At 38.1% G+C, this 27242-nt stretch overlaps 1 protein-coding gene across 2 annotated transcripts in view; it reads left to right on the top strand.

The window, feature by feature from the left end:
• TMX3 (thioredoxin related transmembrane protein 3) overlaps positions 1-26692 on the top strand; it is a 32451-nt gene extending 5759 nt beyond the window's left edge. For both annotated transcript variants that reach the window (XM_044426499.1, XM_044426500.1), the window contains exons 7-16: positions 1319-1418; positions 2265-2342; positions 6209-6275; positions 9252-9350; positions 10059-10116; positions 13047-13100; positions 17676-17732; positions 19937-20066; positions 22105-22173; positions 23965-26692. In XM_044426499.1, the coding sequence (XP_044282434.1) occupies positions 1319-1418; positions 2265-2342; positions 6209-6275; positions 9252-9350; positions 10059-10116; positions 13047-13100; positions 17676-17732; positions 19937-20066; positions 22105-22173; positions 23965-24231 (979 nt within the window). In that variant the 3' untranslated portion in view covers positions 24232-26692. The remainder of the gene's footprint in view (positions 1-1318; positions 1419-2264; positions 2343-6208; positions 6276-9251; positions 9351-10058; positions 10117-13046; positions 13101-17675; positions 17733-19936; positions 20067-22104; positions 22174-23964) is intronic.
• The last annotated feature ends 550 nt before the right edge of the window (positions 26693-27242 follow it).

The following is a 27242-nucleotide window of genomic DNA, read 5'->3' as shown; positions in this document are numbered from 1 at the left end:
GGACTTGATGGCAACTATGGTTAAATGTAAGAATTTGATACCCAATGTGCCTTGACTATTATATTACTAATGTATGTACCTATCATTCTAAGGTCAGTCCCTTCTTATGTTGTCAGAAAGGAAGGGGAAAACAACCTTGTTTGCTGTTGTCATTTAAAGTGGTTTTCAGTTAAGCCTGTGCATAAATAATTGTTGATAAAGTGATGCTTCTAACAGTATTCTGCTAATAACATTTTTCTAGACCAATCGTCTTTGGTTTAGTCATAATTAAAACAAACTTGCAGATTGAAAAACTTAAATATAGCATCTAATTACCCAGCATGAGTCTTTTTGGTTATTTGAAGCAAACTATTTAAAAAAAAACAATTTGTTTTTTTAATTATGTTTCTCATGTAAAATAACATTAGTATTTTCCAGTTGTAAAGTATCTTTGAGTACACTTCCATTAGTTGTGAAAGAATTATGTAAAGCAATTTAATGTCGTGTTTAAACAGAACTGTTATTATTATATCTTTTTTAATGTCAATTACTAGAAGAGTTCAAAAACTAAAGACATAAGAGAAGTCATACTGAAACAGGCCAGAGGACTATCTAGTACAGCATTTGTTCACCCAGTGTCCAACCAGCTTCCTTTAAGAAAACTACAAATTGGACAAGGGTGCAATAGCACCATCCTGCCTGTTTTTCTCCGTAGCTGGTATACAGAGACCATTTTTTTTTTTAACAATACAGCTCCCCTAGGAGAAAAAAATGGGGCAAAATGCATCTGAGTGCATGATGAAACTGTAATTCAGCATCTTTAATTAAATCTTTGACACTTTCTATATGTCTCTATTAATGATGCAACTGTAGAGCATAATTGCTGAGCTGCTAAGTTCAAACAGGATGATGCAATACTCACTAACGACTTGTAGCAAGGTTTTTCCTTTTAATGTTTAAAAGAAAGCTTTATGTTGAAGGCAAAAGTATACTAATGCTTTTCATACATTCTGCTGATAATCAAGAACTTACATTATTATTCTTCAGCATTGTCATCTGACACCTAAAAGTTAATCATTTAATTAAAAATAAAAATGAATTTTTTCAATGTTTGTATGGTTGGAACTTCAACAGCAGTTAAAAGCTTAGAATAGACTAGCTGGTGTGCCTGAGCTTTACTTTGTCTGCTAAGTACTTGGTTCAGCTTTAAACGTATGCACACAGGATTATTAAAACATCCCATCCGTTCAAGTAAATCAAAATTGGAAGTTAGAACAAACTGTTTTGTTTCTCTTTGTTTCTTGCTCATGTTGATCTGTTTTCCCCTTCTGTCCTTCAGACCTATTATCCGACCCCTCCCTAGCCAGCAGATGTTTGAGCATGTGCAAAAGAGACATCGTGTATTTTTTCTGTACGTTGGTGGGGAATCTCCATTAAAGGTTTGCAACTTTGCAAAATAGAAGGATCCCTTTTAAAAAAAAATCTTGCTCATTACAAAAGTATGCTCTAGTAGAAAGCATCTCAGCCCTGTATATTGTACTAAGAGTATAAAATAACTATATACATTTTAAGGGTTCTGCAAAGTTATTTAATATCTTGGCAAAATTGCTTTGCCAGATTGTGATTTGAAATATTGACCTAATCCAAAGTTGCAAGAGTGTACTTCCTCTTGCTCTTCTCTCCTTCATAGCTGCCTTCTCTGAAGGGTCCCCCAACTTTTCAGAACAGATTTGGGAGCTGTGTTTAAAGGGTCAGGAGGAAACTGTTCTTTCAGATCATCCACTGCTGGATGGTCATGGGTGGGTATTACCACCTGAAGCACAATATAAGTTATGAAGATTGGATAACATCTGAAAAATAAGCGTGTGTTTGTGGTGAATGAGGTATTTGTGACAGTTTGGAGTGGGGGAAAACTGTCAGTAGTAATTTTTATTAGTGCACTATGATAATGTTGAAACACAGAAAAGTACAAATAGCAAAAGAGAGAAGCAGTAGTACAATGTATTTCTTTAACAAAATACACTGGAGCAAAGGATAGGCAAAAATGTGTATGGTCTGCCATTTAACCCTGCAGAAAATATGTTATTATGATTTAGACATTTGTATAATTTCCAGGCAAATTGTATGATCATTGTGAATATCTTTTCCCCATCCCACACCCTGGGAAACCTTCCCTTTAAGTGCTAATGAACATTTCAGTGTGAATACTGTGTTAAAAAGTCATTTTTCTGCAGATATATGAAGACTGAGACAATGTTTTAAAATACCTATTTGTATCTTCACAGGAAAAATACATAGAAGTTGCTTCCGAACTAATTGTTTATACATACTTTTTTTCTGCATCAGAAGAGATACTACCTGAGGTATATTTATTTACTCTTTTTTATATTTATATTCCACTTTTTTCCATTTAAGGAATTCAATGCATCTTACATAATTCTCCTGCTCCTCTCAATCCTATGCCCACAAAAACAACCATGTGAAATAGGTTGTGCTCAGATTCTGTAACTGGCTCAAAGTCACCTAGTTGTCTCTGTGACTGAGTGGGGAATAGAACCCAGACCTCCTGAGTCCCAGTAACACACTTAACCACTACATCATTGAAAGCGTTATACTGATTCCTATTAAGGTGTATATCACAACTCTGTTTTCTTCATGTTACTTTACAAAAGAAAGAACCCAACTACAGCATTGTTAAGAGCTGATTAAATGTTACCAATAGATATATTGGCTGTTTGTTTTGATGCAGTTGATTTATTGCAAGAGTTCCATCCTTTTATGAACATGGCTACAATGTTGCTAGGCTTTGTTCTAGTATCAGCTAAAAACAAACAAAAATAGTTCAACCATAGACAAGTAACTAAGACAAAGTCAGAAAGAGTTCATTTTACATTTATTCTTTTATAGCACATTTTAATTATTTCTAATTGATTGTAAGCCATCCTGAGATGTCATACAGAAAAGATGGCATATAAAAGTTTTAAATAAATTTGTTGTTGTTGTTAGTCACGAAGTCATGTCTGACCCATCGCGACCCCATGGACAACATTCCTCCAGGCCTTCCTGTCCTCCACCATCCCCTGGAGTCCACTTAAGCTCACACCAACTGCTTCAGTGACTCCATCCAGCCACCTATCCTCTGCCGTCCCCTTCTTCTTTTGCCATCTGTTGTTCCCAGCATTAGGTTCTTCTCCAGGGAGTCCTTCCTTCTCATTAGGTGGCCAAAGTGTTTGGGTTTCATCTTCAGGATCTGGCCTTCTAAAGAGCAGTCAGGGTTGATCTCCTCTAGGACTGACCGGTTTGATCACCTTGCGGTCCAAGGGACTTGCAGGAGTCTCCTCCAGCACCACAATTCAAAGGCCTCAATCCTTCGGTGCTCAGCCTTCCTTATGATCCAGCTTTCACAGCCATACATTGCAACTGGGAAAACCATAGCCTTGACTGTACACACTTTTGTTGGCAGGGTGATGTCTCTGCTTTTAGTATGCTGTCTAGATTTGCCATAGCTTTCCTCCCCAGGAGCTAACGTCCTTTAATTTCTTGGCTGCCGTCGCCGTCTGCAGTGATTCTGGAGCCCAGGAAAATAAAATCTGTCACTACCTCCATTTCTTCCCCATCTATTCGCCAGGAAGTGAGAGGACCGGATGCCATGATCATAGTTTTCGTAATGTTGAGTTTCAAGCCAACTTTTGACTTGAACCCACATCAAGAGGCTCTTTCGTTCCTCTTCACTTTCTGCCATGAGAGTGGTATCATCTGCATATCTGAGGTGGTTGATCTTTCTCCCAGCAATCTTAATTCCAACTGGTGATTCATTTAGCCCTGCCTTTCTCATGATGTGCTCTGCATATAAGTTAAATAGGGTTTCTCCTTTCTCAATTTTGAACCAATCAGTGGTTCCATGTCCAGTTCTTGACCCGCATATAGGTTTCTCAAGAGACAAATGGTCTGGTACTCCCATCTCTTTAAGAACTTGCCACAATTTGTTGTGATCCACACAATCAAAGGCTTTAGCATAGTCAATGAAGCAGAAGTAGATGTTTTTCTGGAACTCCCTAGCTTTCTCCATGATCCAGCATATGTTGGCAATTTGATCTCTATTTCCTCTGTCTCTCTGAAATTCTGCCTGTACTTCTGGTAGTTCTCAGTCCACATACTACTGGAGCCTAGCTTGTAGGATTTTGAGCATCACTTTGCTAGCATGTGAAATGAGTGCAATGGTGCGGTAGTTTGAACATTCTTTGGGATTGCCCTTATTTGAAATTGGAATGTAAGGTGACCTTTTCCAATCCTGTGGCCACTGTTGAGTTTTCCAAATTTGCTGGCATATTGAGTGTAGCACTCTTACTCCATCGTCTTTTGATTTTGAATCAAAATCAAAATTTGAATCAAATTTTGAATCAGATTTTGAATAGCTCAGCTGGAATACTGTCACCTCCACTAGCTTTGTTGTTGCTCAGACTTCCTAAGGCCCTTTGACTTCACATTCCAGGATGTCTGGCTCGAGGTCAGTGACCACCCCATTGTGCTTATCAGGGACGTTAAGCTCTTTCTTGTATAGTTCTTCTGTGTAATCTTGCCACCTCTTCTTAATCTCTTCTGTCTCTGTTAGGTCCCTGTCATTTTGGTCCTTTATCATGTCTATTTTTGCATGAAACGCTCCCTTCATATCTCCAATTTTCTTGAAGAGATCTCTGGTCCTCTCTACTCTATTGTTTTCTTCTATTTCTTTGCACTGATCATTTAAGAAGGCATTCTTATCTCTTGTAGCTATTCTCTGGAATTCTGCATTCAATTGGGTGTATCTTTCTCTTTCTCCCTTGCCTTTCGGATCCCTTCTTTCCTCAGCTATTTGTAAAGCTTCCTCAGACAGCCATTTTGCTTTCTTGCATTTATTTTTCTTAGGGATGATTTTAGTTGCTATCTCTTGTACAATGTTGCGAACCTCCATCCATAGTTCTTCAGGCACTCTGTCTATCAGATCTAATTCCTTAAATCTATTTGTCACCTCTACTGTATATTCATCAGGGATATGATTTAGGTCATACCTGAGTGGCCTAGTGCTTTTCCCTACTTTCTTCAATGTAAGCCTAAATTTTGCAACCAGAAGCTCATGATCTGAGCCACAGTCAGCTCCTGGTCTAGTTTTTACTGACTGGGTAGAGCTTCTCCATCTTTGGCTGCAGAGCACATAGTCAATCTGATTTCTGTGTTGACCGTCTGGTGATGTCCATGTGTAGAGTCGTCTCTTGGGTTGTTGGAAAAGAGTGTTTACTATGACCATCGCATTCTCTTGACAAAATTCTACCAGCCTGTGCCCTGCTTCATTTTGTACTCCAAGGCCAAGTCGCTTCATTCTTTCTGGTGCTACTAGTACTAGCCCTCTTTTCTTTCCCAGTAGCATATTGGATACCTTCTGACCTGAGGGGCTGTATGGGGTTTTCATGGCAAAGATACTGGAGTGGGTTGCCATTTCCTTTTCCAGTGGATCACATTTTGTCAGAGCTCTCTGCTAAGACCTGTCTGTATTGGGTGGCCCTGCACAGCACAGCACAGCTCATAGCTTTACTGAGGTACGCAAGCCCCTTCGCCACAACAAGGCAGTGATCCATGAAGGGGATAATTCCTTAGCAACTAAATAAGTATTTTTAGTGACTCTAATATACCTTTGGGTTTAATGCTATGAAGCTGTTTTAATTTACTCAAGGGATTATCCTATCTCTGTGTTGTCTTGGGATCTGTTCCTCTTTGTGTTACTTTTCTTGTTATCCTCAGAGTCCAAAACCTTGACAACCAGGAGAAGGAGTTTGGGGCCATTTAATGTAGTATTATCAGCACTGACTTGGTAGTGCCTCTCCAGGCTTTCAGGTTGACATGGAAAAGTCAGCACAACTTGTCAAAAGTCTGTCCAGATAATTTTGTTAAAAATTTCACCTGACAACAGAAAGACACAAAGGAAGAATCTTTGGTAGAAAGCAAGATATGCAATAGCTATTTTGCACCTTCACACACTTGTTTACTTTAGCATCTTCAGTGTATTTTATAGATGTTTCTAAGACATCACAGTGACCAAACTCATCAAGGGGTAAAAAGAACAAAACAAAAAAAAAAATTAAAATATTGACACATTTTCCTTCTCAGAGAAGATCAACAAGTTGAAATTTCACAGGTTTGTTTCATGTGCCATTAAAGTATTTTAAATCCTTTTTTTTCTATATTGCATTTTCAGCATGTGACACTCCCAGAGATGCCAGCTGTTCTGGTCTTCAAAGATGGAACTTATTTTGTATATGATGGTAAGTAGGGTTGGGGGAAACCCTCTGTCTAGTATTAGCAGAGAACCTCTTGTGCTTGGCCTAGTCTTGCAAAGTGAGCCAAGCCAAGAGGGAAGACCATGAACATTCATGGAACAAAGATTGTGCAGCTGGCAGCAGTCTTTTGCATCAGATACAGCAGTGGGTCTTCATTCCTGCTGAGCCCTGTACAACCTCCCTTCTTCTACATCAGATGCAGCAGTCCAGACAGCTGCTATACATGTTATATAAGGGGGATGCTGCTTATCCAGCACATGGGGCTAGATTCCTGACAAGTGCCTTGCAAATGCTGGATACACATAGCAGGAATTGGGACTCTGGGCCACTGCAAAGTGGACTAAAGTCCAACGATCTGAGCCCAGGGAATCTTACAGATTCCCATTCCCAAATAGATTCATCACACATCCATTATTGTAAGTTCATGTACGTATGAGATCAAAGGTACTTTCATATACCACTAATAAGCATAGGATTAATTTCTCTGCATTTCAAAGATTGTAGCCATCCCTTAGCCCAAATCTCAGTGTTGTCCTTTTTTACTTAAAAGGGATAGCAAGATGTGTACTTGGCAACGCACTATCCTTTTATAGTTATACATTGAAAAAATGGAAGCATGCTGGCTCAAATTCGGATTGCCACATGAGGCAAACATACCTTACAAACAAGTAGATGGCACTTCAAATTAGGTTGTTCCTGGTATCACCATACAAACAGGTTTTCTGGAAATACCACTTGTGCAACATGTTTTGTTGGACTTAAAGTATATTATTTATTGATTATTAAGTGATTCATGCAAGCTAGCTAGACCTTACCATTATTAACAGCACAATCCTGTGGCCACAAGACAGTATCTAACCATCCATAGGATTTTTCAGAGACCCACATTTACAAGGTCAGAAAATATCCAATCTTGTAGCTGGTTCTGCATGCTTGAAATACTCCTGTCTCTCCACAGCCAGCACTGAAAGAATTGTATTGGTTATGTCTCTGGTGTCGCAAAAGTAACCTGGAGACATGATTTAGGCTACAGGCATGAGCGTTTTCAAGAAAGGAAGAGCCTTCTTCCCTCCTAGTCCAAAATTCTCCACTGAGCTGAAATCAGCAGTTTAAGTGTTTTGCTGGGAGCAGTGAGTACAGGGGTGACTGTTACCTCCACACATTTTCTTTCCTCCATAAGATGCCTGTAATCCTTCAGAGAGCTACAGATAGCTAGATTAGTTGTATCTTAATTTGCTTAAAAAGTGATTATGTGTATGGGTGCAATGAACCATGTAGAACCACAAATTATTAGTTATTCTGACTTCCACTCACACCTGAGCATTGTTTCCTCAACAAGCAACTACCTTAAAAAACCTGTTGTGTAAAATAATTAGGACTGAAAGTGATTTTTAAAAACAGCAGTATGGCATGTCTTTTAAGGATAAGAACAGAGCAATATTGACTATATTGTAAACTGCCCAGACAGCCTTATGGATATGATAGCACATAAATCAAATAAAACAAAGTGTGATATTATTCACACCGCTTTTACATTCATGAGAACATGCAATTGTATTGTTATAAATAAGTCCCTGAAGAAAATGTTGCAGTATAACATTGCACATGAGTATTATTTGAGCCTATTGGTAATGGGACTGGGGAAAAAAACGAGATAGCACCAGGGTCAGGATTTCCTGTTCTTAGTTGAAATGATATTTCAGTGCAGAAAACATGTTGTTAAAAAGTGCGACTAGATGGTGTGCAGGTCAGTAGGGCAAAGCAGTTCTCTGTGCAGGTGAGTGCTGAGTTTGGCTGCAAATGATGTTTTGGGGACAATTTAAGTAGAGTGACCTTAAGCTGTGGAGGTGTTTTGGAGATCCAGCTTTGACCTACAATATTAGCAATGGACTACGGTGAAGCATGGTAGTAAGCTATTCTTAGTGCCATCTGCAACAGTATAACAGGAACTATATATTTTTCTCTCAGCAGAGACCTGACTTGAACAGGTCTCTGCTACCTCTAGGCAATGTTGTAGAGGGCTTAATTGGTGTGAACTATACTATAGGGCTGTCATAAACCATACTTCCCAGCTACAGCCTCTTCCAAGCTTCAGTATGAAATCAGTGAACTGCATTTTCTTTAGAATGTTCATTAGTATTTTAACATGTTTCATATTACAAGTGTGTTTGAAAGGGTGGGAAATTATCTCTTTGTTTTCAGTAGGGATTTTTTTTCTTAGCCTTGGCAACATGAGTATCCTACATTTTCTGTTGATTTCTATGGGAACTTTCACTCCTATTACTAGGGATATTTTAAAATACTCTCAGTTCAAATCTGAGAATGAGCTCCCCCTTCTTTCTCTCTCATTCTCACAATCTCTTTTCAGATTTATCTGTTTCCTCCATCTCCTTCTGTTTGTCTCTTTCAGGGGCAAAAAGAGTAAGAGACAAACAGAGCCAAAAGACACAAGAGGAAGAGATGCAGGGATATAATTGCATATCTTCTGGCCTCTTCCTTTCTGCCTCTATGGCCCTTGCCTTCTATCTCAGCTGGCTTTAATGCTTGCTTGCCAGCTAATCACTGATAGTTTTGAAGCCTACTGGGCATGCACTTTACAAGCTACTTCCATCCAGTTAATTCCATTCCTCCTTCCCAGTTTCCCTTTCCAGTTGATTCCATGGCTACTGGGCATCTTCAGTCCTCATTAAGCTGTTTGGGGTCCACCATCCCCTTACACTTTTCTGTTTCTGAAGAGGTTTTTGTTTTGTTTCTATTTTTATACTTCTTGAAGCCTCATAATTTCCATAAGCCTGCTGACACATCACTTTTGTTGGTGGATGCTGCTGTTTAGCTATATATGAGTTGTCACCTGGAGATTAAGTTTGTTGTTATTATATGCAATTATGGGACTAGAAGACATTTGTCAGTATGAACTTCTGATAACATTTTCCCCTGCCTCTTTTTCTGCATTTTTTAAAGAATATGAAGATGGTGATTTGTCATCTTGGATAAACAGAGAGAGATATCAGGGGTACCTTACTGTAGATGGATTTACACTTTATGAACTTGGAGACACAGGTATGCATTTCCTTCAGACTTTTATCATATGTTGTGTAACATTTCTGTATCTTAAGTCAGACGCAATTTTTGGAATCCTTAGAAAACATTGGTTAACATGTGTTTTCCACCCATAGACTTTCAGTTCTACCAATTCTGTTGCAAGAATACTAAACATCCATATCATTACTTAATAATAAGAAATTGCCAGGACATTCCAAAATTCCTTTCTTTTGGATATCTGAAATGCTAGGCCAATCAATCAATCAATCAATCTCCAAGTAGGCATGCTACCTTTAAATGGGAAATCAATTTCAAGAATGAAATCTTCAAACTGTATGGTACCATCCCAAGATATCTGTAGCATGTTCTTTTACTGGACAGATATATCAGCCCATATTGAGAACAAAAATCAGTATTGTATAAAATACAAACAAGGTGCCTTAAAAAGAAAGTTACTCATGGTAATGGGGATTTCCTAAACTATATGACTTCAAATTATCATTTTTCAGAGTTTTGCTGCTTCTACAAGACCTGCTTATTTAAGAAAGTGTTTAGTGGCTTGGGATGAGCTGGGCTTTAATATTCATTTGATTTTCTAATAGCATAATAAATGATAAAGCATGGATTGGTTAAACAGTGAGGTGTTTGTTATGTGCCTTTGCAGGTTGAAGAATACAAAATCTAAGATAGATGTTTCATTTAGCTGCATTTGGTTCTTTGTTTTAGGAAAACTAGTAGCTGTTGCAATTATTGATGATAAAAATATTTCTGCTGAGCATACAAGGTAAGTTGATGAGTTATTCTGTATGTGCAAACAAAATGAAACCTCTTGAACTAAATTAAGACCTTGTAAAGATTTCAAGTGTTATATGTGTGTTCCTTTAAATGTTGGTAAATGTTGGTAAGTTTCAGAGTAAGGTGGTGATTGGTAACTGAGAATCTATGGGCAGAGCTTGGAAGTGTGTGAAGAGAGAGAAATAGATGCTTTCAGACAGTCAGTTACTGTCTGTCAGCAGTTGCAGCTGGTTGGAATCAGTCAAGAAGTCTGAAGAATCTGAAGAGGATGCCTTCTCTTTAGAATCCTACAGGAGCTCTGGAAGGCATTTAGGATTCATAAGGAATGGGAAGGAATAGAATTCTTAAATAACATGTTAGGGATCAGGAAGAGTCAAAACCTAACGTCAAATATTATATGGCTGTGAGTGATAGAAGCTGACGAGAAACCTGAGTACAGGTGAGGAAGGAGGATCTGTGTGAGACCGATGAAGGGAAAGAGTGATATGCCTCAGTCAGAAGTGGTTATTTATACCTTACTCTACTCTCTAAGGAAATAAGTAACTGAATATCTAAGAAAATAAGTAACTGAACATACAATATGCTTCTTGTACAAATAAAATTTTATTTTATTTTATTGTTAACCCCAGAGTCATTAGGCTATTTGACTGTCAGAGTCTTATCCTCAGGACCACATAGTCCAACAAAGTAGCCTTATAGCACAGGCACAATATTGAGGGAGAGGTTAATTAGTGATTGGAATTAAATTTCTGGTGGCAGCATTACCTTCTAAAAGAAAGAGAGGTAAATATCAAAGAAAGTTCAAGACACACCATATCCAAACAAAATATAAGAGTATATACAATATACTTGTCACAGACCATTCATTTGCAGAAAGGGGAACACCTCCTCCCACTCTCTTTATTGCTTCCATCAGTGGGATTGCAGTCAAAAGGTATTTGAATTCATTTTATTGAAGGCTTTTCTAGTTACATTTGCCAAAAGTCAACCAAAAAGGGAATTAATCTCCACAGACAGTAACATACTTGAGTATATGCATCATTGAATGATCTCCTCTCCAGGAAACCATTGGCTGTAGAAACCCCTGAATGAATAGCCTTGATAAGCCCAAGGCTGCTGCTTCCTTCCCCAACAATCCCTCGTGGCAGTTTGTATTTAACACAATTCTTTTCAATCTCCAAATCTCTATTCTCTGAAACAGAACTAGCAAGTTGCCTATTCAGTCCAGCTCAGGGCTGCCAATAAAGAATGCAAACAAAGGCTTTCTTTCCCCCAAGGAGGCAGACTTACTCAATCTGTAAGCTGACTTTGTGTCCCAGGCAAAAGTAGTGTGTACACTGGTTCCTGGTCTTTCCCCTGTCCCATCCTTTGCCCTTCCTCCCCACACACCCTGGATCTCAATCATGCTGACTGTTCTACTTTCTCCTGTGTGTCCTTCCGCTGCCTTTTCCTCCATCTCCCTAATTCCCCTTTCACTCTCTTTTATCCCTGCCCCACATCAGGCATTGCTAATTTCTGCTGGGATAACAGGCTACAAGCAAGGCAAAGCATGTGCATCTTGCCAGGTATCCTGCCCTTCCCAATTTTGTTGGCTTGGAAGCCTGTCAGGCTGCAGACACTGGCCATGAGGCTAGGTACTACTTGTTGGGTGCCTGGTAAGAGGTCAGAAACCTCTGCACAGGCCTTTAGATATTGATGGGAAAGTAGGAACCAATAAACCAGTAGAATCCAATAGGTCTGGGATCCTACGCATGCTTATACTTACTTATTAGGTAGTAAGTATCTTGAGCTCACTTGCCTTGCTTAGGGTCAGAATGTAAATCCAAGGAATGGAACTTCTTCTGTACTGAGAGCCATAAAATGTGAACTGAATGAGAGCATCTTGTAGTTAACTTGTCTATTTTATATATGAATTGTTAGATAACTGTGGATATACATGTCTGTTTGTAGAGTAATAGAAACAGAGTAATTTCAGTACATGTTTCAAGGTAAACCTTTTGACTTCCACCCTCATTAGTAACTGTACATTAAATGGATACAAAAAATGATCATTTGGAATGCTGGGAGGTAAAAATTCATGAAGAGGGAAAAAGACAGACATGAGTGTTAAAGTGCTTATGAATTGTTATCCTGGTTAAGGTCATGTGAACTAAGAATTTTGAGTCTAGTTTTGCATGAATGAATAGGAGAATGAATAGCTTCCATTAAAGGAGCACCACAGGATATAATAGGGACACTATCTTTCACTATCATGCATCACATTCAGAAAACCACCCAATCAGTATAAATTGTTAGCTAAAGCAGCACTTAAACAAGATATTTGCAACCCAGCATGCCACCAGTGTAAATTAGTACATTATGTTATTTGCAGTTACTGCCAAGAAGCCACTTCTTTTAGGAGCACAATTGCTAATAAAACTGATTGCATTAGACAGTTGGTAATATGCACTTCCATCAGTGCAATCTATTTATGGAATGGAAAAAAATGGATGTCACATGAAATATGTAAGAAAATCTACAGTGGAGCTAAGAACAAGGAATTTGTCTTAACTAATGCGCATTATAGAAATTAAATAAGTTTTCTGCAAACAAAACCTGCATTTTTTACCCCTCCACCCCCATACAACTCTCAAACCTACAGCAACTTGTGGCAGAACAAATAGCACTAACAAGCTAGACAAAAAGAGAACTCTAAGTCCAGATGGCCTTAACTTGCAGAATAAATTGTATTAAACCAGTTGTACCTCTGTATTTTTTTCCCCTGAAGAATTTTTATCTCCTGGTATTCCAAATTGCCACTCTTCCTTTCCGCTTAACATTATAAATGCTGATAAGGGTGGAAGCTGAGGAATTTAGCTTTGAATATATTTTGAGAGTTAGTCTGTTTCTCTGTTTATATGTAAAAATCTTATCTTACAGGTTGAAGTCTATTGTTCAGGATGTTGCTAAAAATTATAGAGATCACTTCCACAGGTAAGTATGCATGCATTACGATGTATTATTTTTAGATTGTCCTTACTGTATTCAGTGTTAAGAAAAGATTTTGAACTCTAGCAGTTTTGATAGTGACATAAAGAAATTATTTGTGATATCTGGATAAAGCATCTTTATTTGAAAAACTCTTAAGTTTATGAGATAAATGGAAGAAACAGTATAGTAGAGTCCTATATATGTTACTTAGAAGTACCGTATTAAATTTAGTGGGGCTTATTTCTAAGTAAATAGGTATATCATGTTGCAGTGTAAATACCTTAATAATTTACCTTATTTACACTTTCAGATTGTGTGCATAGGCATGCCTCCACATGCATACTAGTCACAGAAAAATGTTTTATTTGTTTATTTAATTTAAAGTTAGTTTTATTTAAACTTTTAATTTTGTCATACCTTTCTGTGCAATGCTGCCCAACATCTATAACAATAAATAGGATAAGGTTCAACATAAAACAGAGTAAATTATATAAAACATGCAGAGGTATAAAACAGCAAAGTAAGATAAGATAAGATAAGATAAAAAAGATACTTACCTGTCACTTGAAAACCCCAGCAAAAGGGCTAAATGAGCCTTCCTAGGAAAAGTGTTTCAGAGCCTAGGTGCTAAAACGGTACTGCAATTCAGACATTGACAGGACAAAAAGAAATGTCACTGCTGGTCTTAAAGGTTCATAGCAGGAAAGGATGCTTTTCAGGTAATCCAGTCCCAAGTGATACAAGGTTTCATAGGTCCAAAGGTACACTTTGAATTGTTCCTAGAAATGACCTGGTAGTCATTGAAGGCATTGTAGCAAAGAAGTGTCATGCTTAATATAAACAACCTTGGCCAACAGCCTGTCTGCAGCATTCTAGACCAGCAGCCTCAAGATTTTGAACATGAATTCAAGTATTCAGTACCTAGGGTATGTTTTCAAAAGACTTCTAAATGATTTGACTTATTTTAGACACTGTTGTTGTTAAAAACTTCTAAGGGTTTTATTTTTTTTTAATCTGAGGCCAAATTCCCTAAACCTCTGCCTCAGCCAAATAGCCTTATAACTATATCCAGTTCTGGGGTACAGTTTTCTTTTGGTATCACTGTATGACTGGCTGCTTAGATGGTTTATCTGAATTTTTACTTCCTTTTGGTGTAATGTTCATCTGGCAAGAACCTAAGGTAACATCCTGGAATAAAACAACCAAGTGCTCCCAAATCCTGATCTTCACCAGTCACCTAATATTATCTCACAGAAAAAGAATAGCAAAATATTCAGGCCTTAGCTATTCCATTTTTCCTCAGCTTTCTCTAAGTCTCTTCAAATACTGCACACTAACTGTTAGATTGTCTTCATCTTTCTCCGTTGATTTCTTCTCTGACCTTGTAGTCTTCAGCTGTCATATTTTGTCATTGCACAACTGTTCTCTTATACCTAACTAGAATCCCCAGCCAATCAGAATCAACTTTACCTGAACCAGGCCCCATTTAACAATATTCAAAGCTTTTTTCGCTTCCTCCTTCTTAATGTCACTACACATGCCTTGGACCATAGCAAAACCAAACCTCAGGCCTGCACAGATAGATTTTAATTTCACAGAGACCACACAAGTACATATTACAGCTCCATAATAGTTATATATAGGCATTTCTGCTCATCTTAAGCCCTAACTGGATACTTGTCCATAGGGACAAGTATTTGTTCTTTACCCTCCCTTCAAATATCAAAAATGGATAGACAGTGGTCTGCTCAGTTAGGAATAGATATGCTCAAAGGAGTTATATATATTAGCAGAGCGAGTTAAATCTGTTGATGCTAGAATTTGGTTTATCATCTCCCATATCTACTCAGAGTAGTTAACCACATTGATTGCTAATTGTAGCTCCAGTGGCCATCCATTTGCAGAAACAGCCAATAGAGCATAAAGTGCAAGATCCTTTCTCTTGTTTTAGCGTTTGGATACACGGACACAATGTCAAATCCTTGGTTGCAGTTATTAAAGATTGTCCTGACACCATCATTCTCAGTACAGTTCTTTTGTTCACAGAGATCAAGGTCCAGCAAAGGAGATAGCAAAGTCCTAGTGTAATGTTGCCACCCATGGATTTCATTTAACTAAGGCAGTTACTTAGAATGGTGTATGCTACTACTGAAGCAAATGAGCTAGTGTTTAGGGGAATGCATAAATAGCTTAGAATATATTTAAGCTATTTATGTACTTCCTTAAACTTTCAGTCCCTTCTAGCTAGACATTGTGTCCTCATTCTCTGCCTGGACAAATTCTGTGGTAAGAAAAAAAGGTAGTAGAACCTTATTGTTGCCAGGACCCAAGACTGCTACCAGAACCCAGGTTAAAAACTATTGAAGTTTCTTCCCAGCTGAGCTGTGGTAACTGGGGGAAGAACATTTGGGGAACTGGAAAAGGCTGGAATTGCCTATAAGGTATATGCCAGGCATAGGGCTGCTTCAGCTCTCTTCATCCTCTCCTTTTAGTTCCAAAGCTGTATTCTGTACCTTTCTGTACATACTTCTGGCTTTCCCTTAGCTAGATATTAGCAAGCCCTCCCTCATATGCACATGTTCCCCTAAAATCTGTCTGAGCCTGAAACAAGTTTTAAGTAAATGTCAAAACTCAGTTTCCCTGGATGACTTATAGCATTCAGCATTTTTTATGCAGCTGTAGAAAACTTGTGCAGTGGATCACTTGTGGAGTGGATAAAGCAATTGAACAAGATCCTTTTTTTGCCAATTCTATTTTGCAGTGAAAATAGTGTGAAAATATATATTGTGAGAATATTAAAAACGGGATGGTTAAGCATAATCTACTAGGACTAGAGAATGGGAAGATAGTCCACAAAGCAGTAGTGCAGGGACTTTTATGTTGCACAGACTCTACATGCTTCCTGCTTTCTCTTAGTAGAATGAGATCAGTTATTTATGTATGATTGTATTTTGACTTGTATATGACTGTATCATCAGAAGTCATTCATTACTGGCATCAAATACACAATTATTTACATAATAGAACAAATACAAAAGTAAATAGTCCTAAATGGGGTTGCACTCCCTCTGAGGGACAGGGTTTGCAACTTAGGAGTGCTCCTCAACCCTGAGCTGTCTCTAGAAGCTCAGGTGACGGTGGTGGTGAGGAGGGCCTTCCTTCAGCTTTGGCTGATACATCAGCTGCGTCCCTTCCTGGAGAACGACTGCCTGGCGACAGTGACACACACGCTGGTAACTTCCCGATTAGATTTCTGTAACGCGCTCTACATGGGGCTACCCTTGAAGACGGTCCAGATACTTCAATTGGTGCAGAATAGAGCTGCCAGGTTGCTGACGAGGACTGGGTGTTGTTCTCATATAACCCCAGTTCACCGTCAGCTCCACTGGCTCCCAGTTGAAGTCTGGGCTCAATTCAAGGTGTTGGTTATGACCTATAAAGCCCTAAACGGCTTGGGTCCTGGGTATCTAAAGGAACGCTTGCGCCTATATATGCCCTCCCGTCCCTTGAGATCAGCAACAGCTGCCCTTCTTCGGGAACCCTCTGTGAATGATATTAGGAGGGTGAGTACCCGGAGGAGGGTTTTCTCTGTGGTGGTGCCCCATCTGTGGAATGCGCTCCCCAGAGAGGTCCGCCTGGCGCCGTCGTTATTTGTTTTTCAGTGCCAGGCTAAGACCTTTTTATTTAAAACTTATTTTAATTGTTAAATTATTTAATTAATAGGATTTTAAATTTTTAGCCAAGAATGCACTGGGGGTTTTTAAACAATTTTTTTAAAAAATTGTTGTATTGTTATTATTTATGTATTTATGTATTCTTTGTGAGCCGCCCCGAGGCTTTGTTGCAATGGGGGCAGCATAGAAATGTTTTAAATAAATAAATAAATAAATAAATTGCAGTGTTGTTCATCAACTTGTTCAAGTTTTAGGATCATGTCTTCTAACAGAGAATTTGAGTGATGTGTGGTGGTGTATATCAACAGGCTTTGACCAAAAGGCAAAAAAGAGGCACCAGCACTCTTAGGGGAACCCCAAGCTTTGCAGAAAAAATCCCTAAAAAAGCAAAACAAAACCTAATAGAGTAGTTCCTTTTAACACCACCTATTCAAAGATTCTATGAAAACTAAGCATGCTCATAGGAATAAATTACATAATATACTTTTAGAATGCTTACATATAGTTACATGCAATACTTATGTTATTGTGGTAGAGGGAATTTCTGAAAAAGAGCACATTTTAGATGTGATGACACGTAGCAGCATTTTACTGGAAGCCCTGTGTCTTACCTAAGTATCAAAATACGTTGACTTGTAATTGTATGTAAGGATATTGTATGCTGAAATCAACTTAAATAATCTAGTTAGAACTTAAAGTATTTTGTATAAAACATAGTCAGTAAGCAGAGGCTATCATTAACAGAAACAAGGGAGAGTGATTTTACCCTCTTTTGCAGCTCCACCTGTTCCTGAAAATTTACTCCAAAAGATTGGGGGAGCCTCTGGAACCACATTTGCAAAACACAGCCTATTTGTCTGTATTTTAAGTTTAATGTACAATTTTGTGAATTTCCTGTTTACAGGAACTTCCAGTTTGGTCACATGGATGGAAATGAATACATTAATAGTTTACTAATGGAGTAAGTATATGGCTTTATGAAATTCTATGCAATTAGTTAATGACTTCTACATGTAGTATAATTCCTGTTACTCTTATATACAGAAAATAGGTTTATAAGCTGCTAAAGATGATGGTTAACTGCTAAATTTGAACACTGTATGATGAAGCGTTTAAATCTGGTCTTGTTCAGTGTATGTTGGAAAGTTTTGCATGGTGGCTCTAAGGAACTCTAAGGTTGTCTTGTACCTGGAAAATAGTCCTGTAAGTTGTCTGTGTCAGTTATACTCATTTCTCAGATTTATTGTTCGTGCATTTTTGTAATTGTTTTATTTTTAAATATTTGGCTTGAAGCCCTTTATAATACAATGAGGCATGAATGCTATAGTTAAGCAAGAAAAAATATTTGAAGTTTGTACATCACTTTCCCACTAGATGGCAATATTGGATAGCAGGCAGAGGAGTTGAAAATAAAGCTGACACTCATTTGTACTTTATATTATAAGAATTGTACCATCACTTTTATTTATTTTTTTTTGCTTTTACATACTCACTGAAACTTCTTTTGTAATCACATACATTTGGGGAGTAAGAGAGGAGTATGAATCTGTCATATGTTGAAGGTGAATCAGAAATACACCTATGGTGTTGCATTATGAACTTTTTCAATGGAATAATATCCTTCTTAGCCCTTACGCTTTATCAGAAGCTTTCCACTGTCACATATATAGCTCATAGAAATGAGCTGCTCTATTCAGTTCTGGCTGTTAAGTTTCCATAAGTAATAGCAAAGGAAGTTTAGCTCTCCTTATCTTAGCCTACATGAGAAACCGAAATAATGTAAAAAAGGCCAGCTACTTGGTTCCAGGCATGTGGCTTGTATGGCAAATTACTGCATAATTGGTGGAAGATACTGCTGACTTACTGCAGTGAATTACAATTACATATTTAGGCACATTGTAGATGTTAGCAGGAAGCCCAATGCAACTACTAAAACAATCTAGGGAAACTTTATGACCATCTGTTCTTGTGACCTTCATCATCCTTGAACCACATGTCTTGCTGACCACTATTTTCTTATGGATTCAGTTGTAGTATCTCTAGTACCTCATCCTAGTCAACCACTGAGTAAGTATTAAAACTGCACAATTAGTATCTGGTGTAGGATAATAAAGCCGGGAATCAGTGCATAGACATTAGGCAGAATGTGGTAGAACTCTTCAAAATTCTTGGACTCTTAAGATTAGATAACCACCACTGTGCTATTTCATAACACAGCAGAGTGGAAGGGGCCATGAAGGCCAATGGATCTAACCTGCTATTTCAGGATGCCAAGTCACACCATCCCACTCAGATGACTGTCCAGTTTCTTTTTGAATGTCTCTAGTGTGGGAGTTCCCACAACCTCTCTAAGCAACTGGTTCCACTATCATATTGCTCTGACAGTGAGGAAACTTTTCCTGATATTTAGCCTAAACCTGGGTTGTCACAACTTCACTTGATTATTCCATGCCCTACACTCTGGTATCAGCCAGAAGAGATCTTGACCTTTCACTTTGTGACAGCCTTTGAGGTACTTGAATTACTGTTTGATCTTTATGTAAGAAATGAACTGTTTAACCAATCCCATGGATATAAAATGGCTATATTTAAGGTCTACAGGATACTAATAAAAGTATGTATAGTCAAGGCTATGGTTTTCCCAGTTGCAATGTATGGCTGTGAAAGTTGGACCATAAGGAAGGCTGAGCGCCGAAGAATTCAGGCCTTTGAATTGTGGTGCTGGAGGAGACTCCTGCGAGTCCCTTGGACCGCAAAACGATCAAACCAGTCAGTCCTACAGGAGATCAACCCTGACTGCTCTTTAGAAGAGCCTAGTGCTGGGAACAATAGATGGCAAAAGAAGAAGGGGATGGCAGAGGATGAGGTGGCTAGATGGAGTCACTGAAGCAGTCAGCGTGAGCTTAAGTGGATTCCGGGGGATGGTGGAAGACAGGAAGGCCTGGAGGAATGTTGTCCATGGGGTCGCAATGGGTCGTACACGACCTCATGACTAACAACAACAACAAGATACTAATAAGACCAAGTTGTTGCAATATCTACTTCCTATTTTTTTCTAATGCCCACAAATAAATAAATAAATAAATAAATTCCCCATGCTTTTCATTTATGAACTATAGGCTGATAAGGGCTTTAAAATGAGTTGTTTGGTTTTTACTGTTTTAGTGATGTGAAAATCCCCACTATTGTTGTACTGAACACATCCAATCAACAGTATTTCCTACCCCATAAACCTATTGAGAACACTGAGGATATGGTCCAGTTCATTAATGAGATCTTGGAAGGCACTGCAGAAGTAAGTCTTTCTGTATACTAAAACCTCTTCATAGCTTTATGAATTATCCAAATCTGGTTAAACAATTCACTAGCTTTTCTACTGCATTTCCATTGTTTTAGATTAACTTCAGCTTCTTGAAAAGTAAAAGCAAAGGAGTCTTGAGAACATTACTAGCATTTTAGTATTTGGGTGCATCTGTAGTATAATTAACTGTATTATGCTGATCCATTGGTAGACTTTAGTAGTGCTAGAAATGAATGGTATTGTGAGAAAGAGAACACTGAAAAGAGTTAAGAAAGTGAGCAAAATAGGCTCTGTGCTGAGAAAGATACATGGATAAATGAATAGTTAAATCACAGTACTACTTACTAAAAGTAAAAGTGCTAACCAATAAAAGTAAAAGTAAAAGTGCTACACTCAATATGCCAGCAAATTTGGAAAACTCAACAGTGGCCACAGGATTGGAAAAGGTCAGTTTACATTCCGATCCCAAAGAAGGGCAATGCCAAAGAATGTTCAAACTACCGCACCATTGCACTCATTTCACATGCTAACAAAGTGATGCTCAAAATCCTACAAGCTAGGCTCCAGTAGTATGTGGACCGAGAACTACCAGAAGTACAGGCAGGATTTCGAAGAGGCAGAGGAACTAGAGATCAAATTGCCAACATACGCTGGATCATGGAGAAAGCTAGGGAGTTCCAGAAAAACATCTACTTCTGCTTTATTGATTATGCTAAAGCTTTTGATTGTGTGGATCACAACAAATTGTGGCAAGTTCTTAAAGAGATGGGAGTACCAGACCATCTTATTTGTCTCTTGAGAAACCTATATGCGGGTCAAGAAGCAACAGTGAAAACTGCACACAGAACCACTAATTGGTTCAAAATTGAGAAAGGAGGTCGGCAAGGCCGTATACTGTCACACTGCCTATTTAATTTATATGCAGAGCACATCATGAGAAAGGTGGGCCTAGATGAATCACCAGTTGGAATTAAGATTGCTGGGAGAAAGATCAACAACCTCAGATATGCAGATGGTACCACTGTCATGGCAGAAAGTGAAGAGGAACTAAAGAGCCTCTTGAAGTGGGTGAAGGAGAAGAGTGCAAAAGTTGGCTTGAACCTCAACATTAAGAAGACTAAGATCATGGCATCCAGTCCACTCACTTCCTGGCAAATAGAAGGGGAAGAAATGGAGGTAGTGACAGATTTTATTTTCCTGGGCTCCAGGATCACCGCAGATGGGGACTGCAGCCAAGAAATTAAAAGACGGTAGCTCCTGGGGAAGAAAGCCATGGCAAATCTAGATAGCATACTAAAAAGCAGACGCATCACCGTGCCAACAAAAGTGTGTACAGTGAAGGCTATGGTTTTCCCAGTTGCAATGTATGGCTGTGAAAGCTGGACCACAAGGAAGGCTGAGCGCCAAAGGATTGAGGCCTTTGAATTGTGGTGCTGGAGGAGACTCCTGCAAGTCCCTTGGACCGCAAGGTGATCAAACCGGTCAGTCCTAGAGGAGATCAACCCTGACTGCTCTTTAGAAGGCCAGATCCCGAAGATGAAACTCAAACACTTTGGCCACCTAATGAGAAGGAAGGACTCCCTGGAGAAGAACCTAATGCTGGGAACAACAGATGGCAAAAGAAGAAGGGGACGGCAGAGACTGAGGTGGCTGGATGGAGTCACTGAAGCAGTTGGTGTGAGCTTGGGTGGACTCCAGGGGATGGTGGAGGACAGGAAGGCCTGGAGGAATGTTGTCCATGGGGTCGCGATGGGTCGGACACGACTTCGCGACTAACAACAACAACCTACTAAGTATTTGGCAAAATTTAAAAAAAAACTATGAGAGGAGCTCTAACAGTACATCTCTTTTAAGCAAACCCTTCTGACAATGCTCAAAATACAAAGTGCAGATCTTCCTGCCTTTAGAAGGCAATTACCTCAGTGGAAAAGTGGTAGCTATCTAAGTAATTACTGGTAAGGCCAGTAAGGTGAATGAAAGTTGAAATGTAAGTGAATACTGCTGATGACTGCTTTTACCTTTCATATTTTAGGCACAGGGAGGAGATGGAATTCTTCAACGAATTAAGAGAATAATTTATGATGCCAAGTCTACTATAGGAGTAAGTGAATTCTTATCAAATTTAAAATAGGTACAGCATCCAAATGAGCCCACTGAATTTTCATTTGATCACACAAGTCTAGCGTGGAATACATTTCTTATATTAATTGCTCATAATTTATCATTGTTTTAAAACAATTTTTTCAGCCTAGGGATTGTGGGACAGGAATTAGTGGATGATTTGAATTTTTTATTATGAAACAGATGGAGCATTAATATCTTGTCAAAATCAACCTCTCCTTGTTAAGTCCTATCCATTCAGCCATATTGTTTATCAAAACTCATTGTGTGGGTTGCTGCCATGACATTACAAAATATTAAAAAAGAAGAAAATAGAGAAGATAGCTAGTACACTCTTCCATTGGCAGCTTAGCTACATAGTAATTATTTGTTTCCTCCTCCTCCTTTACTTCTTCTAAATTTGCGCTCTTTCAGGAATACCCCTTTCCATCCAAAATTGCATTGAATCATCCAAAGGTTTATTAACTTTTATTAATGCATATTCAATAAGCAGGTCCCAAATCTCATAAAACCTTTCCTATTTGTCAACTCTTTTTTCAACTTAGAATTAACAACTATGTTTCTAATTTCTTTATACCTTCAGTTAACTGGAAATCCCATTTCGCCTTCCGATTCTTTTCTATTATTAATCTTGCTGTTGCAGCAGCAAGATGGATCCATACTCTTAGCGGCTCAGTTTTCTGAAAATTTGCAGTGTATTGCTGGCACTCTGTATGCCAGCTACTGCTGGATTTTTTAGCTGAGTCTTCAGATGCCTGGTCCCCTACCCAATAGTGTTGTTCTTCAGCTCCCATTACCCATAGGATGGTGGGCACCTGAAGGCTGTTGTAACTGTATGAGGATAGCATTCACTCAGACTATAAGCTGTTCCTGTACTTACTGCATATACTTTACTATCTCACCCAGCTTTTCTTTTTCTGAACTGATGATTGAATCTCAGTGAAAATCTGGATGTTGGGTGGTCCTACCAGAAACACAAATAGCTACCATAACAACAATGATTTTTTCACATGGTTGTTAAATAGATACTCTCATAACTACTTTTTGGGTTTGCTCTAAGATTAAATAATTAAGGTAGTTTTAGTAATTTCTTAGTGATTTGTCAAAAGCAAAAGGGTAGAGGGAAGATACACTGTTGGGTAAGGTGGAAAAACTCTCAAGACTATTGTAGTTGGACAGTATAGAAAAGTTTTAAATGAATGAATAGGAGACTTCAGCAAAATGAACGTAAATTCTAAAACATAAATACTACGCCCAACATGACGTAAATGGAGTTCTACTCCCAGAATGAGAGTTTAATTTCATTTCATTTCCTTCTCACTGCACACTCCTCCACCCTTCTAGAACAGACTTGGGGAATGTAGCAAAAGCTGCAAGGTACAGATAACGCACAGATCTGCCAGCTGTGTTTGTCCTTCTGGCAGAAAGTCACCCTAATTTTTGGATAATAACCCTAATTTTTTAAAAAAAAATTAAGATAAGCGCTGCAGTGCACCTTTTATTTCACAGTTTAACTATACTTAGGATGTTCCAGTAATGAGAACTTCAACCTAGCGCCATGGCTCAGTAGGAAAAGGGGCATGGCTCAGTAGGAAAAGGAAGGACTGCAGGAGAAACTCAAATATAAGGCTATGTTAGGGAAGAATTTGTGATTTTCACACAGAGATTCTCAGTACACATGAAGGAATGTTTATGCATTGTTTGGGAAAGCACCTTCAAAATACTCCAAATGTTGTGAAAGTGTCACTGATGGTTGTTTAATTCTCAACAGTCTGTTTTCAGGACTTCCCCCCTTCTGGGCTGCTTTCTGTTTGGTCTACCACTGGGTGTCATCAGCATCATGTGTTACGGGATTTGCACTGCTGACCCTGAGGGAGGATCAGATGAAGTAGAAAGATCTAAGAAGGATACTACAGGTAGGGATCTGACTGATGAAGACACTGAAGAAGAACAAGAGGAGGAAAACAACGAAAGCCTGGTAGAACTTCCAGATGGAGAACAAGAACAGAAAAGCATATTAGAAAAGAAAAAAGACTAAATTGCTTAATTAAAAAGTTGTTTTCTGTAGAACTTCCAAATAGAGACTTATTTATTGAATTCAGTTATTTACCTGTGACCTTCAGAGATGAGGACCATTTTGCCTGATTTACATGCATGCATTCAAATTGCTTGGCTGTGAAGAGGAATGGGTGAGAATCTGGATTTTGAAGTCTTATACAAGCTTTTTACTGCTGGAAAACACATTAGATTTGTGGGTTATTTTACATGGATGCAGACTGCAGTTGGATGAAGAAAATGTGTGTGTGGGGGTGGGGTTTGGTCTTATCTCCAGTCTCGTGTTTTTAACAATGTGGCAAAATAAATGCAACTTTATTCTTGTTAATACACAGGGTTGTTTTCAGCCTGGAGTGAAATATTACTGAGCGTTAGAAACAGTTAACGGGTAACATGCCTTTGGGAAGTTTCATAAGTGTATTTTTATTTTAGTTAGTATAGTTTCTGAAAAGTTATACCTTCTTGAATTTTGGATTTTAAAAGAAAAAGTCTAAATTTAATGTTATAAAAGTCTTAAGGCAGAACTAAAGACAAGTATTGCAGACCCCCTAGAATTCCTTTGTAAAGTAAGTCCAGTAATATTTATTTATTTGATGCATGATTTAGGGGTTCATTTGATAATTGCATTATTCTGTTCCATTATTAAAGATTTACTTCTGTATTTAACATACAAAAAAAAATTCCTTCCTTCTAAAGGATATTTCCCCAATCTTAATTACTTGACAAATCTGGGCCCTCCATTTGTCTATGGTAACATTAATAGAATCATTTATGTGTGTAGTGCACAATTCATGATAAACTTTTCTTTAATATGCCAAAATATTTTTCAAGCAGGTTAAATAATTTTGCTACCACTTTAGTTTCTTCAGTTGGAAAATACTTATTTGAACAAACATTTCATTGGCTTGTTAAACATAGACATGTGCATCTGATATCTGTGTTGACTACATGGTGATTGGGGAGGGCAAGTTAATTATCTGTAGCATTGTTGGCATTAATAGAACTGGGGTGTACACTGGTGTAATCCATTTTCATTAGCTGTTTAATCATATAAGTCATCTCTAATACTGCCCCATGACATTGAAAGGGTCTAAACTCACTCCAGAGTTAAGATCTCAAGGGATAAGCTGTAAGATGATGTGTGGAGTATTGATGCCATGATGATTACCATAGCAACCAAGCCTACACTGCTCATTTTCAGGATTAAGGCTATGTCACATTCAGTTTGAAAACTGAAAAATACAAGATTCTAAGCCTGTGGGTCATGGTATAAGTATTCTCTCTCTCTCTCTCTCTCGCTCGCTCGCTCGCTCGCAAATAAATTTTCAGCTTGACTTAAAGAAGGTTAAGGGATTGTTGCATACACATATTGCATTCTATGGAGAGACACAAATCTGACTCTGTAAAACAAAACCACTTTCTAACACTATCTTTCTAACAACTCTTTGTCTTAGAATGATTTTTGGAAGGAAACTAACACAATTATTTTAAAAACATGGAAATCTTCCTCCTTGGTAAAAGTGAATATTGCACTTTTCAAAAATGATACTATGAGGAATCTAGTGTCTGAAATTACTCAAAAACTATCGTATTTCATGTGCAGTTCACAGAAATCATCTAACTGATATATACAGAAAGTTTAGGTTTGTTTGTTTTTTAATATAAGGCAAGTTATAAATATTGAAAGGATCTTTTACAAACTCTTTGTTCCCAGAGTGAGACACCAGAGTTGGAACAGTTGTGTCCTGCTTTTTAGTTTTTTCACAGAATATAGGTTTTTTTTTCCATTAGCTGCCAAACTGTTCTAAAAACTCCAAAGCATAAAAACAGCAATTTAGCATGTGCTGCTTCAAACCTGGGTTCTTGGAAGAGTGTTGGTTTTCCTCAGAATAATAGAAATAACATGTCATATTAGGTTGACGTTACATATTACATGCGGAAAGAGGTTTAATGAATGTCAAGGAAAGAAATTGAACCCATTTCACATGCCGCCTTAATTATATTTGCTCCTTTAGCTGCAAATAGCATCAATTTGCTCCAGTTTTTCCGGTGCTGGGTTTGAGAGTGTGTGCTTTCTTAAGAGAACCGATTCTGCTAGCATCTATTTCCATTATATAATATTAAGATTTTGAGTAATTCAGATGGTAACACTGAAAAGACACATGTGTTTACCATTCTGCTTATGAAATGTTAAAGCCCCTGGTGTTTACCAAACTGTAATTTACTGCTATTTCATTCCAGCTTCACAACAGTGCAGTTAAATGATAATGAAGAGTTCGTGGTATAAAACAAAATGACTATTTTTGATCATGTAAAGAGCGTCACACAGAGTGACATCTATTTTAACTTGAATTGGAAGTGCTCTAAGAATGTAAGCTTTATTTTACCTTGTTGGGTTTATCAACTGTAATTTTTTTCTACAATAATAAAATATTTAAAACACATTTTCATTCCTTGGTGTTGCATTTGTATGAAGCTTAACATAGATCTTTATAATTTAGAGATTTAAGAGCATAAGAATAGGACTGTTGGATCAGGCAGAGCTGTGTTTTGTTGTCTACAGTGGCCAACAAAATGCCTATGAAAAACCTGCAAGCAGGATGTGCTGTAAATCAGTGACTCTGCTGCTGGTCTTCACCAACTGGCATGTTCCCTCCCATCCTGAAGGAAGGTTAAACATCACAACTAGTAGCCATGGACATACTCAGTGAATATGTATAATCTCCTTTAAAAACCATCTGAGTAAGTGGCCATCACTATGACATGCAGAGTGAAAGATATAGTTAATGCATTTTGTACTAAATCTCATATTTATCTGCCCTGTATGTTTCACCATTCAACTGATAATTTGACCTAAACAACCCAAACATTTTAACTTTTTAGTGTAAGGACATTGGTTCAACCTCCTGGTCATTTTGGCTGCCCTCCACTTTTTCCAACTTTATGATATATTTCCAGAGGTTCAGGGATCAGAATTGTACACAATATTCCAAA

This window comes from Varanus komodoensis, unplaced genomic scaffold, assembly GCF_004798865.1.
Source record: "Varanus komodoensis strain SLA01 unplaced genomic scaffold, ASM479886v1 scaffold17, whole genome shotgun sequence".
In the NCBI taxonomy this organism is placed as follows: Eukaryota; Metazoa; Chordata; class Lepidosauria; order Squamata; family Varanidae; genus Varanus; species Varanus komodoensis.
The sequence above is the reverse complement of the archived record's forward strand: the minus strand, read 5'-3'. Positions and strand labels throughout refer to the sequence as shown.